Source organism: Copidosoma floridanum, unplaced genomic scaffold, assembly GCF_036245765.1.
Source record: "Copidosoma floridanum isolate Cflo_tuat_1 unplaced genomic scaffold, Cflo_Japanese_pri ptg000016l, whole genome shotgun sequence".
NCBI lineage: Eukaryota > Metazoa > Arthropoda > Insecta > Hymenoptera > Encyrtidae > Copidosoma > Copidosoma floridanum.
The window spans coordinates 17,442,641-17,456,084 of record NW_028321893.1 but is presented as its reverse complement, the minus strand read 5'-3'; the positions used below and the strand labels follow the sequence as shown (position 1 = coordinate 17,456,084).

Genomic DNA, 13,444 nt, shown 5'->3' with positions numbered 1-13,444 from the left:
GAAAAGTGGGGAAGGAGGGAATATAAGGAGCTTGCTGAACCTGGCGAGCTCAGTTGACAACGAGCTAGTCAAGAGATCAGACGTACATGATCATGGACTATATCGTTGACATTCAGGGCTTTAGAAGGTCCACAAATATTTTTATTCTGAAAGAGCTGGTTAGTTTACCACTTAGAGCTGATGCTCAGCCAGAAATTTTCCACTTCAACTCCCCATGTAAATAGTTAAAGCTTTTACATGAAGAACGCATTGTTTATGCTTGGCTTGAAAAATACTTTCACGGGATACCTTGGGACTCGGAAAGTATATCTTTCTCTAGAATTACTTTCATTGTTCAGTATTTCTTGAAAGACGCTAATATCATTTACGTCAAGGGATTGGAAAAAAAGAGTTGGCTAAAAGAAATACTGTCAGAGAAGTAAGTACTTCAAGTAATAATACACAATATTTCGTTTAATATTAACTGTACTATGTTTCAGACACATCTGTAATGCTGAAGATTTGGGTTGTCCTACTATCAGTAAAATAAATAAGGAGTATGAAGCATGCTTTGCTCATCAGTTATGCACAAAACCTGTTAGTGCTGTCAAAAATGCCTCTGCTCTAAGGAAATGTCTGCTCACCTCCAGAGATGCAGTGGATAATGTAAATAACTCTGATGATGATGATTTGTAAAATAAATATGGTAAAATTTTATAATTAAATTTAAAAAAAGAAAAAAGAAAGATCAAAGGAGGAGAAAATATATGGTTGTTCTCTACTGGTAGGGGCGGGGGTGGGGCTCCTACCACTTTCTTTTTTTGATAATCGTTAACTAGTTAAAGTATTTAACTAAAATATGAATGCAATAAATGTATCTACGAACAAAGTAGTGTATATAAGACAAAGGTTTTTGTCTTATGACTTTGGGTATCGGAATACACAAATAAGTACTGTAAGTTGATGCTAGTAATAACTGTAATTATATTTACACTATGTACAAGGTATTACAGATAATTATGGAGTAATGAGTGGATACAAAAAACCAATCTTACCTGAATCAACTACAAGTACGCTTTCAGTAATAATAATTAATTTACACACTTAATTCATTGTGCTACAATTAATTGTAATAATCAGCTGAAGCTGTGAGTACGTTTACTGCATATCAGCGTGCTTGCTATCAGCTCGCGCAGAGACGACTGCCTTCTTCAACTGCTGCTCGTCTCCAGCCGCTCTTTGTTGTTTGACACGATATCTAACCATCGTGTATAAGTTTGAGTAGTCTCACACTTACATATTTATAATGAAAAGCATAGGTTAGTTAAGGCATTATAGGGTGGCGTACATTTGCAAAAAATTTTAAAATTGTACATTCGATTTCATGTAAATACAGCTAAAATAAGAAAATTGACGTTATGGTGTCACATTGATCCTCTCTATATTTCACACCTCGAAATTGCTTCTTCCTGTAGAAGACTGGTAAAATATTGTATGGCTTATCCGTTGTTTTTGAATACTTGAAACTAAAACAAAATATGAGGATTGGAAACAATTTTTCATCAAAATAAATTTATAGGACTCAATATTCAATTTTATTTAGTCAGAAAGTGGGTCTCATTCCCATACACTTATACAATGAGTAAAAAGTAGGAATATTATTTTTTATTTAATTTTTTAAATGCCATACGATTCGGACTCGTTTTTTTTCTTATACATGGATTTACATCTTAAGCATCTATTAGAATGGTTTTAGTTTTTTTTATTTTCTTTCATATCAGACTTACATGCTCTCTAGATTTGTCGTTCTTTAGATATCTGCAGTCATATATGAAGATTTGAATATTTATTTGAAATATAATTCCAAACTTACAGATATTCATCATAAATTAGGAAAAAAGTTTTTAAAATAAATACCTTTTTAGTAATAATCAAAGGAATCGTACTAGCAGTTGTTTCAATTGAAGTACAAGAAGCTGCAACACTAATTTTAGCTTTAGCAGATGTGACATTCACAGAACTAGGAATTATATGGGCAGAACATGATCTTTACCCTGCAAGGTACAAAGTGATGTTTACAAAATAATAATCAAACAGGTGGAAATTTTTTTCTTACCGTGTAATCTAAAGATTGAAACATTTCAGGATGTCAGGGATCAACATCGTAATATTCACAGACTAAAGTAGGACTCCTTTTATTAGTAACTGGTATAATTATTGGATGAACATTAGATTGTGTTATACTGATAACTTTATCATCATCATCACTACCATCTCATAGTACGACTTCAACCTAAAATTAAATATTTAGATTTTACGAGGATAGTGACAAATATGAAATAGAAACAATATTTATATTTACATTGCGGTGAGATTGCTTGGTAAAAAAAATGTGTGTCTCCTGTACCGGGAGAGCTTGAGTCTGCACAGTGAGAACTTGTGCCTGCTGCTGCACAGAAAGGCCTTTCTACTGCACAGGGAGAGCTTGTGTCTGCACAGGAGGAGCTTGTGTCTGCACAGGGAGAGCTTGAGTCTGCACAGTGAGAACTTGTCCCTGCTGCTGCACAGAAAGACCTTTCTGCTGCACAGGGAGAGCTTGTGTCTGCTGCTGCACAGGGAGAACTTGGGTCTTTACAGTGAGAGCTTGTGTCTGCACAGGAAGAGCTTGTGTCTGCACAAGGAGAACTTGAGTCTGCACAGTGAGAAATTGTGCCTGCTGCTGCACAGAAAGACCTTTCTGCTGCACAGGGAGAGCTTGTGTCTGCACAGGGAGAGCTTGGGTCTGCTGCACAGTAAAAGCTTGAGTCTGTTGGATAAAGAGATCTTGTATGCTTTCTGATGATGAATTTGCAAAAATCTCATTAAATAATTGTACAAAAAAATATTGACCTTTTGAAGCATGTAGTATTGAATTCCATCAAAGATAATTAGAGGCTGCTTCTCATTAAGGTTTTCTGAAATTGTCACACTTGGATTCTGTTGATCACAAAGACTATTACGATTTTTAAGTGTGCAAACTTCTAGCAAAGTGTTAGAAGTATTAGTGGGCAGCTCTGTGTCCTTAGATTTATTGTCAGCCCACTGCTCATTTTCAGGATGACAATGGCCTTTGGGAGTACAAACTTCTAGCAAAGCGTTAGAAGTATTAGAGGGCAGCTCTTTGTCCTTAAATGTATTGTCAGCCCACTGCTCATTTTCAGGATGACTTTCAAGAGGAGATTCATTCAACATCAGAAAATTAAAAAAATCGAAATTATTTGATGTCGAGTTTTGCTTGTATTTTTTTATTTCTGTCGGTGTAACAGCTTCATCAGTTAATAATAATACAGCAGCTTCTTGGTACTGAACACTGCTGCCTTTGATGTGAAGAGTTAGAAGATGATGATGAGGACGACAGCTTTAAATCATTCTCTAAAAAGCCAAGAGCAATAGGATCAGGCAAATCTGACTCTACCATACCAGCAGTCTTTTTCTCAGAAGTTGTTGATGACTCCTTCTCCATTGTCGTTTCCTCCGTAACTGTGTCCAGCACCTATACATGTGCAATGATCCCGTGGTAACAACAACGATGAGCAGAGGAGGAGCAAAGACGAGTGGATGAAAAGACAGTACTCACACGTGTATACTTGTATGTAGCTGCGTTCAGCACCTACGCCTGCCACGATGATGATGATCCAGGCAACGAGCATCAAGGCAGGGACGGAAATGTGCACACCAGCACTCACAACTCTCATGGGTACAACAATACTCACGCGTGCGTGTACACTTGTACGAAGCTGCGTCTGTACTGTGCATGAGCACCGGGAGAATATGGCGCTAAGAACAGCCCTCAATATTAATATTGGTACTTACCATCTCTTCAGTAGCACAGTCGGTAACACACCTATGTAAAATGCGTGCGCTCATTTGAATCAGTCTTTATAATCAATCTATTTATGACGAGATTTTTTCAATTTATGAATTAAAATATTTGGCTGCCATTCTTTTTGAAAGGTAAGATACGAAACTCTGATTAAGGGGAAAGGTGGCCCCGTACCTGCCTAGCTACGAGGCCATGGTTGGCCCTGGAGGGAGGCCAGGAGGGGAGTTGGCCCCGTACCTGCCTAGCTACGCGGCTAGAGGGCGGGGGGGGTGGCGGCCCCGTACCTGCCTAGTTTACCTACTCACGTGTCTCGTCTTTTAGCCCAACAGTGATGAAAAAAAAGTTAGGCTGAGATTGATTGCTTTAAAACGAAAAAAACGGTACTTTAAGGTGAGGCAGGGTCGGAATGAAGAAGTTCGGAATGGAATTTTCAATGCTTTTAGTGCTCGTACGACTGATGGACGTATTACAATGACTTGTCCACCCATACTTTATTTACGAGCCTCAAATGCAATAAGAAACTGTAGTTTGCGTACCTGCACACGTACACCGAGTGGTTGTTCCATGGGGGGTCGGAACGGAATGAAATGTTTGTACGCGCGAAATACGCAAGAAGAAGAGCCTGGCTATTCGAGAGGTAACAACTTCAGGTACTACTGTCGTAAGCATTTATTCATTTTAGTCCTATACTTTAAATAGTGACCACTGGTTAGCATTTCCAGTCCATAAAGTACTAGTTTGAACTGATTTTTGTTAAAATCACCATTATGGGGCAAATATGCAGACAAAATGTATGCAGTAAGACTCACTCGTTTTTGTCGATTTTTTGTGAGACTAAGGTACAAATCTAATCATCAATAGCTAGATTATATAATGCTTACACGCCCAAGTAGTCGATAAGCCTTATTTTTTACCGGTGAAAGTTTTCATAAGTGAAATTGAGTTGTGGACATGGGTTGGAATGGAAAATTTGACTCTAAATGATCGATTATCTCAATAAAGAAATTTATATATCGGTGTTAGACAAAATTTCAAGTGAAGTTGACAACATTTAACACAATTAACCATTTTTAAAGTTTTGGATTTCATTACGGCACGTTAGTTTTTTTTTTTTTTTTTTTTTTTTTTTTTTTTTTTTTTTGAGGGAGGGAGGGAGGGGAAATGCATTGAAGCACCGCAGGGACAGCGGTAGTGTGGGACTCGGTGGATTTTTTTATTAGACCACCCATACCCACTAAACCCCCCCCGCCCAGGACGCGTGGGTTTTGATCCACCCTGGAACCGCATTAGCATTACTTCAGGGTGGAGCCACCAGGGAGACCATCGCGTCTCACAGCATTAACGAACTAACTCGCTACCATTTGCTAAAGGTGCTGATGCTCTCGAGTCCTGAAAAGGACTCGGGGTCCCTGAGGACCAGCACCTTGTCTAGCACTTCTTAATAGGCCGCCTACTTAGCCAGTACCACTATAAGCTTAATGCTTTCCCTTGCTGATAGGTAAGAAGTACCCAGTGCAGCGTGGGTCCACATAAGCCTGTCTTTCAACTTAAGGCCTTTCTGCCTTATTTTGATCCTGCTTGGGCCTTATCCCTGGCCTCTTTTAGGGCTCTTGTAAATAGAGGGCAGCTTCCACTGCCTGCTTCGTGCTTGTTGTCCGTTGTTGGGCAAAGAAAGCACCTTGCTGGACCTAGGCACTCTTTCTTCCGGTGGTTTGTGCTTCCACACCGTAGGCAAAGTTTAGATCTGTTTTCTTCCTTACAGTTGCCCGAGATGTATCCATATCCCAGGCATTTAAAACATCTTGTTACTTCGATTCTTCTTCGAATTCGGCAGCTTACAAAGCCAACTCGTAACCTGCCTTCCTTTTCTACTTGTCTGGCAGATGCTTCGTCCACCTTTATCAACGCCAGCCTCTGTCCTCTGGCATTTGGCTTTAAGAGAGCTACTTCTGGCTCCTGGCTCTGATGTCCAAAAGTCCTAGCGAAAGCCTCTTTAACCTCATCTTCCTCTACAATGTCATCCAGGTCTCGGACCTCTAATGTCACTTTTCAGTTGCTCATTTTGACAGTACCCTGTCCGGCTACCGACTTTTCAATTTGCTGTGAGAATGCAGTAGCATTCTCTACACCTTTGGCCTTAATAAGTATGTCTCCTTTTTTTGTAGTGACAACACTTTGGACTGCCACATTAGCCTTATCAGGGTCAAAGTTCGCCTTCATCGTCCTCAGCACCTTTGCAAAGGTCTGCCCTTCGGCCATCTTCACTACTACTGTTGTTGTCGCATTCACTTTTTTCTTCTGGCTTGTTTTTTCATTCAGGAGAATTTCTTCTTGTTTGCCACTGCCTGTTTTCTTTTTTTTTGGAAGCATGGTTTGCTGGCGTTTCTCAGGGCTGTCCGATGGGCTCCTGTTTCTTTTACTTCGTTCTATTTCCTTTAGGGCAGTGTTCAGGGCTCTTTTTTGTACATAGCGTCGGAAATTATCTTGCCTTTGTTCCCTCCACTGCAGGGATTTGAACAAAAATTTTCAAGCGTTTGCACACACTTCTTCATGAAGAAAGCCTTTTCTTAGCACCTCTGCCTCTTGAAGGTGTTTAAGCGCGGCTTTGAGCCCATTCTTAATAGCATTCGCTGTGTTGCTGTACTTATCGTTGATTAATTGTAGCGTCTCTGTAATATCTTTCGTTGCTGATTAGACTTTATCAGCCACTTGCTGTCGCTTTACTCTGAGCTTAGCACCTCTTTCTCCTAAAGACGCAAGTTCCTCCTGGATCTGGTGGCTAAATACTGACACGTTGCTGTCCTCGGTGTCGTTAGTGCCTATGCTCGACAGACTTCCTCTTTGTCCTTTGTCCGTTAGAAAGGGCCATGGAACATTAAGCAGTCCCTGATGGCCATGAGACACGTCTTTGTACCCCCCCCCCCAGAATCCGTGGGGCCTGTGACAGTCACCCGGGCTTTCACCGGATCGGAACTGCTGGCGAATTCCCTCAGAGAGGTTACCGCCTGGGGTACTAGTTTTGCATCGACGTTTTTTATTTCGGCATCTTTTTGAGTGTCGTACTGACCCGCGAAGGCCAGCACTACCCTTTTTTTTTTAGAAATAAGTATTTGGAAAGGGTTAAAACCAGGGCAGCAGCCCTCTTTGTTACCAAAGAGAACCGCTACTTGCTTGGGCCGGCCGGGAGTCGCCACTCTCCTTCAGTTCCACCCGCGGAGACTGCCCTGTCGTTGAGTAACAAGTGTAAGAATGGTGTTCGTGTGTAATATACGTATATGTTGGTGCACAACGGTCATCCCAGCGAGACGAGCGGCAGGTGTATAGTTCTACGACCGCGCAGACAACCTAACAAAACGGGCTGGCGTAAGGCACTAAGGTGCCGCCATATAGCCTCCTCAGTGGTAGTAAGCCAAGATTAGTCGGCCCACCACGTCTTTTTTTTATGAGGCGTACAGCTATATCAGATGTGGTTACCCAGACTTACCTGGGCCTCATCATCCGGCTTCACCCGCCGCCAGGCCTCCAACGCAAGCCCGGAAAAGGAATTGCCACACGCAACCCAGATCAATCCGTAAGTGTCCCTGTGTTTGTTTAGTGAGAGTGTGTGATGCATGTATCTGAGAAGAATGTTTTAACCGCCGCTTACTTCTATACACGACGGGTGCTAGTTTTTGTTGGCCCGCATCAAGCAATGGAGTGCCACCCACGGAAGCAAAAAAAAGCGAAGAACAAGGAGCACAAGCAGAGCCGGCCCATGCATCCACACCGATAGAGACATGGGGCACTAGTCCCCCGTCCACATCGCCGCAGATACACACGCCAACGCCACACACGCCTCCTGATCCACGCCCCCGACCACCACCACAGAGAGCCACCCCAGCTGCCCATCGTCACCTCATATTTTAAGAGGATGCCCCTATCCGCCACCCGGGGAAGCGCCCGGTATGGAGAAACTAGCGAAAACCCCACCCGGCACGTGAGTATCAGTACCGGACACGATCTGAGCATCTGAGCAAGTTACAGCAGAATCACCCATATGCACTACCCAACAACCCAACTTACTGCTACAAAATTGTAACTCGGCAGAGGTGGTACTTCGTACCACCTGTCTCATCTTACATTGTGTATGTAACATATTAGGCCTATATTTATTGGACTTCAGAAATCGTAGTCATAGTTTCTGCTGTATATACCCTATTGTTTTGGTCCAATAAAAACCAACAAAATTTTACAACAGGATTTTTCTATTGGTTTCTTGTCGGTATTTGCACCCGTGAATCCAAATAAAATCTGAAATGGTCAAAAATAGATTTTCTATACCATTTATTGTAACTAGGACATGATTGAACAAAAATAAATTGACAAATTTTTGTCCTACCATCCGGATGGCAACATTAAAACGGGGGCATTAACGTATTTTATATGTAAATTGAGAAAAAAGTTAGTTGATAATTTTTATTAGAATTTTGTAAGAAATATTTTGTTCCCCCTGTTTGAGTGTTGCTATCTGGATGGTAGGATATAAATTTTTGTGATTACTTTTGTTCAATGATGTACTGGTTACATTGTAAATTTATTTTTTACCAGTACAGATATCTGGATTTATGGGTGCAAATATCGATTACAAACCACTAGAAAAATCCTATTGTAAAATTTTATTGGTTTTTATTGGACCGCAACAAAAGGGTATTCAAGCTACATTCTGGAAAGACTTGTAGTACTGATTTTTGTTTGCAAATAAGGTGAAAAAGTACGCTGCAGGAAAATCAGTTCTAAATGTATTGTTAGAATGCAATCCAACTTAGTCTTTAAAATTTTACAGGCCATTATTATAGTTGTTACCGTGGCATTTGTTCAAGAATACCGTTCTGAAAAGTCTCTGAATGAGCTCAGTAAGCTCATGCCTCCTACTTGCCACTGGTAACCTGTTCTACTATAATACAAATCTCATTTATTTAAATCTTTCTCTAATTCTCATCATCTTTGCTTTAAGCTTAAGGCAAGGTTGCCTGGAAACTTTTTTGGCACGTGATCTTGTACCAGGAGATGTTGTCTACTTAAACATTGGAGACAGAGTTCCAGCAGATATTAGATTGTTTGAAGTGATTGACTTAGCAGTCGATGAAAGTAGTTTCACTGGAGAAGCAGAACCAGCTCAAAAGTCTACAGCTCCAATTTTAAAAAAAAATGAAACTAATACCAACCAAAATGTAACATTTATGGGCACCTTAATTAGAAATGGAAGTGGCAAAGTAATTTTGATTATAATATAACTGTTAATAACATACCTATTGACAAACACGTGTTTCTTACATTTTTATTTTTTTTTGTTTGTCAAATCATCAGTGATTTAATTACATGCTGCTCTTATTTTATGTTCTATATTTACTTTTAAGGGCATTGTGATCAATACTGGCGCCAAGAGTGAGTTTGGTCAAGTTTTTGCAATGATGCAAACAGAAGAAGCACCCAAAACGCCTTTGCAAAGGAGTATGGACATTCTTGGTGCTCAATTGTCATTTTACTCTTTCTGCATTATTGGTATAATAATGATACTTGGCTGGATTCAGGCTAAAGCACTTCTTGACATGTTTACTATTGGTGTTAGCCTTGCTGTTGCAGCAATACCTGAAGGCTTACCTATTGTTGTCACTGTCACACTTGCATTAGGCGTTATGAGGATGGCCAAGAGAAAAGCAATTGTTAAGTGCTTACCAACTGTAGAAACACTTGGTACATTTACAAGCAAATATTTAGAAACATGCAAAAGGGTTGGGGAGATTCGCACACTCGTTTGTTTTTACTTTTTTTAAAGATTTGTTTGATTAGTAGTGCCAAGAGAGCTCCAAAATTCGAGGTGTTAACTAACTCTTAGCGCCCCTAGCGTATTTTATCTGAACTCGAGTTGGGTCCAGCTGCCAATAATTTTAACACATATAAACTCTCTAAGGTAAATTTATATTTGGTTTTTATTATTCTTCGATCAAATAATTATATAAGACTGATTTAATAATGGCAAGTGTTTATAAATGCTGTGCTCCCAACTGTTTTCAAAGAAAAAATCCCGAAATAGGAATAATCTTACATAAATTTTCAAAATCTGTTGATCGTAAAAATGAGATACGAAGGTGTGATATAACCAAGCAAATTGTACCTAAGGCTGCTGTACGCAGTGCACTTTTTTCGGCATCAAATTACTTACCAAGATAATTCCCTCTAAATTTAAAACATTGGCGGTTGGACCCAACTCGAGTTCAGATAAAATACGGTAGGGCCGCTAGGAGTTGGTTTACACCTCCAATACGTAAAGCCGCGGTCACATGGAGAGCGTTACACGGTACGCTTTACGCTCTATATGTACCCGCAGCCTAAGCTGCTTTTAAAAGCTTGAGGTAAGCATCTAGGATTACAACTCAAAAGCACAATCGATTTGACCTTTTTTAAAGTTTTCTCTAGTAAACGCTAATGAATAATTTATGTAAATAAAAATGTTAAGTGTTTGGTTTATTCATTTACAAAGGTCTAAAAGGAAATAAATATTTTGATTTGTGCGTTGTTTAGATACTCAGCACAATTCAACTTTTTAGGTGTAAATATATTACTTAATTTATTCAAGAAATACAAACAGGAAACGAATGGAATAGAAAAAGATGATGAGAATCATTTTATGTACTCTTAATTATGAAAGGTAATTAAGTGACGTGCGACAAAAAAATGTAGATATGCTACAGATATACCAGTAGTGATTGGTTAACAGAACTATTACTTGTATTTGACAAAATTCAACCCTTTGAAGTTTTAGTTTTTATGTACGGTATACTTAAGAAGCCAGTTCTTGTCGAACTTTTTGCAATGTAATCCAAGCTGTGATTTTCTTTTAAAACTAAACTTTTTTCCACAGTTTTTAAAACTAAAAGTTTTTTTCCTCATATTTTGACTCCTATTTGTCCTAATTTTTAACGTCTCTTCAAAGCTTAATGTATCTCATGTATATCAGTATATAATATCTCACCTTCCAAAAAAAAGAACTCAAAGTTTATTAGTCGGTAAGTTAAATTTTTTTATAATCACTCATGAGGGATATAAGCACATAAAATCCATAATTATAGATTGTAGTTACATGTAAATATTTGACTGTTTTTTGGCCTTAGCGCTTTTGTGTATACTATTATTAATGTATTTGTTTCTAATTGCTTTTTTACATTATATGACTGCTACTTGCAATCTTTTAATATAAACAAATTAAAGCCTTGCCAGGGTCAAAGAGCCTTAGAAGTGTATAGGATCGTTATTTATATTAAGGACAACATCAGTCTTTATAATCTATTGTTTTTCAAGCTATTGAAGACGATGTACATGTACTAATTGTTGGTTAAGAGACAGCAAAGGAGCACAGTAAAGAAAATTTTCAGTTCTTAATGTTTCAATATAAAACTGTATGCATTTCGGGTAGTCTTTTTTTTACATTCTGTCTTATTTTATTCTATTTTTTACTTGGTTGGTTTCTGTTATAAATTAACTTTTCTGTGATGTAAACTGATTTTTTTTCACCATTTTTTCTATATTTGTTATTTTTCTTCAAATTATTGTCTGTCTTTCCGTCACCGTAACTGTTAAGCTTACAGTTAGTCACTAAGTTTTTATTCCTATATTCAAGGGGACATTATTCATTTTCTGTATTTTTAGAGAAAAATACAATAATTATATCTTTGTCGTAACACGTAATATTATAATCTTTATCAACTTACAAATTTAAATGACTTTTCACTGACTTTTCAAAATTTCATTTTCAAATTTACCCGCGCTTGATCAGTATCAGCCAAGCACACAACGAATAAACAGGCTTCATCATGTGACCCATCGTTCTTTAAAGATCGGATACTTAAATTCTATATTTATCTGTTTTAATCTATATATCTGCTTATTTTTCATGAGACGCGTGGGAAAGGTTTTAATTCTAGTTATTACCGCAACATGCTTTTTTACATTGTAGAATGGTGCTAAATTTTCGCGGTTTTCTTTTGAACACAAAAAATGTTAAAGCTTTTAGTTTCAACTTTAACCACTTCATTTACTTTTGTAAGGACCCTTCGGCGCTAGTAGTTGCGTCTCATGACGAATTCTTGTGTGACTGTCTCTATGTTTATGGCTTCGAGCAAGTCTTGAGTGTAGTCTTAGTTTTAGCTGTCGAATTTTTACGTTAACATTAATTTGTCTGTTAAACTTTTCGTAACACGCTTTTCTCTTTGTAAATTGTCTTAATTTCGTTGGCTTCGTATTTATCAGTCTCTTCATTTATGCTCCACCTTTGTTTTTTATCAATGAGTACTATATCAGTGCTTTTTTTGTACTAGTTTTTGCTAATCTAATCAATCTAGACATCTGCGAATCAGCTTTTTCTTATTTTATAATTTTGTTGAAACAAATGTATTCTTTTTCTTTTTTTTTCTCCCATTTCTGTTTTTTTGTGTAAACCATTGATACTCTTTGCTAAACTGATGTGCCTTATTTATTTTTAAATTATGCGCTACTGCTCCACCATGTTGTTTACAAAGCTTCTTTTTCTATAAATGTATTTGTGTGTCTCAAACTTAGTCTCAAAATATTTTAGTCTATAATTGTTAGTCTATCCCTGTATTGTGTAATTCTGAAGTTGTCTTTATATTTCTATTTTTTTACTTCTGTTACTAAATTACTGCTGACACATTTACCTATGCCTCTTCAGAAATTCCTCACAAAAAATTTTTATCTTAATATTTGCTTTCAAGTGTTCAAAAAAATTTCTATTTACTTTTAATTTGTGTCCTTACATTTTTTATTTTTCATATTCTAGTTTGTAATATTTAGTATTAATCCATTTATATAAGTCTCGAGATGTTTGTTACTGTATTGTTACCCCACATTTTCTGACTTATAGTATGTGCTATGACCCTTGTTCTCTAAGTTTTGCGTATTAATACACTATTATCCAAAAAAACTAATAATTTTTTTAAGTCTGTAATTGTTTTTACAATATTAAGCTATATTTAGCATACTAGTTTCTTTGTGCATAACCTTGATCTGTCTCCCTGTTTCCATATCTTTCTATTCTGACTCTATTCATAAATGTTGGATCATATTTGGTCTTTTGAAATTTATATTACTTAATCTCGTTATCCTTGTGCAGATATCACTTCCTCCTACATATTTTTGTACTTGTATTTTTTATCTTTTTTTTTCATTGCCGTAATTGTGTTCTCATGTCTAAATATCTTCAAATCTAAGTTGTCTTCATGCCTTAAATCTTTTTGATTTCTGTTTGGTTCTGTACTTGGATCTTTATACATCTGTCGATCTCTCCACACATTTGTCTTGATAATGAAAAAAAATGAATAAAAATGTTTTTTTAATGTTTATAATTTTTGTATTACCTACCTCACTAGTTGGTAAATTTATATCTCTGCTCATACTTGCTAGATATAATATTCATCCTTTTTTTTATATTTTGCTGTTATACTATGTGTTGTTAAGTAAAGCCATTTTTTTGCATAATTGACGAGCTATTTTATCGCCCCACTCGTATCTAATTAGCTGTTGTAATATTTTTGTACCTCTTTCTTTCAA

At 37.5% G+C, this 13,444-nt stretch overlaps 1 protein-coding gene across 2 annotated transcripts in view; it reads left to right on the top strand.

The window, feature by feature from the left end:
* SPoCk (secretory pathway calcium atpase) overlaps positions 1-13,444 on the top strand; it is a 285,771-nt gene that overhangs the window by 17,932 nt on the left and 254,395 nt on the right. For both annotated transcript variants that reach the window (XM_089592313.1, XM_089592314.1), the window contains exons 4-6: positions 8,664-8,761; positions 8,835-9,093; positions 9,238-9,574. In XM_089592313.1, coding sequence (XP_089448439.1) covers positions 8,664-8,761; positions 8,835-9,093; positions 9,238-9,574 — 694 coding nt within the window. The remainder of the gene's footprint in view (positions 1-8,663; positions 8,762-8,834; positions 9,094-9,237; positions 9,575-13,444) is intronic.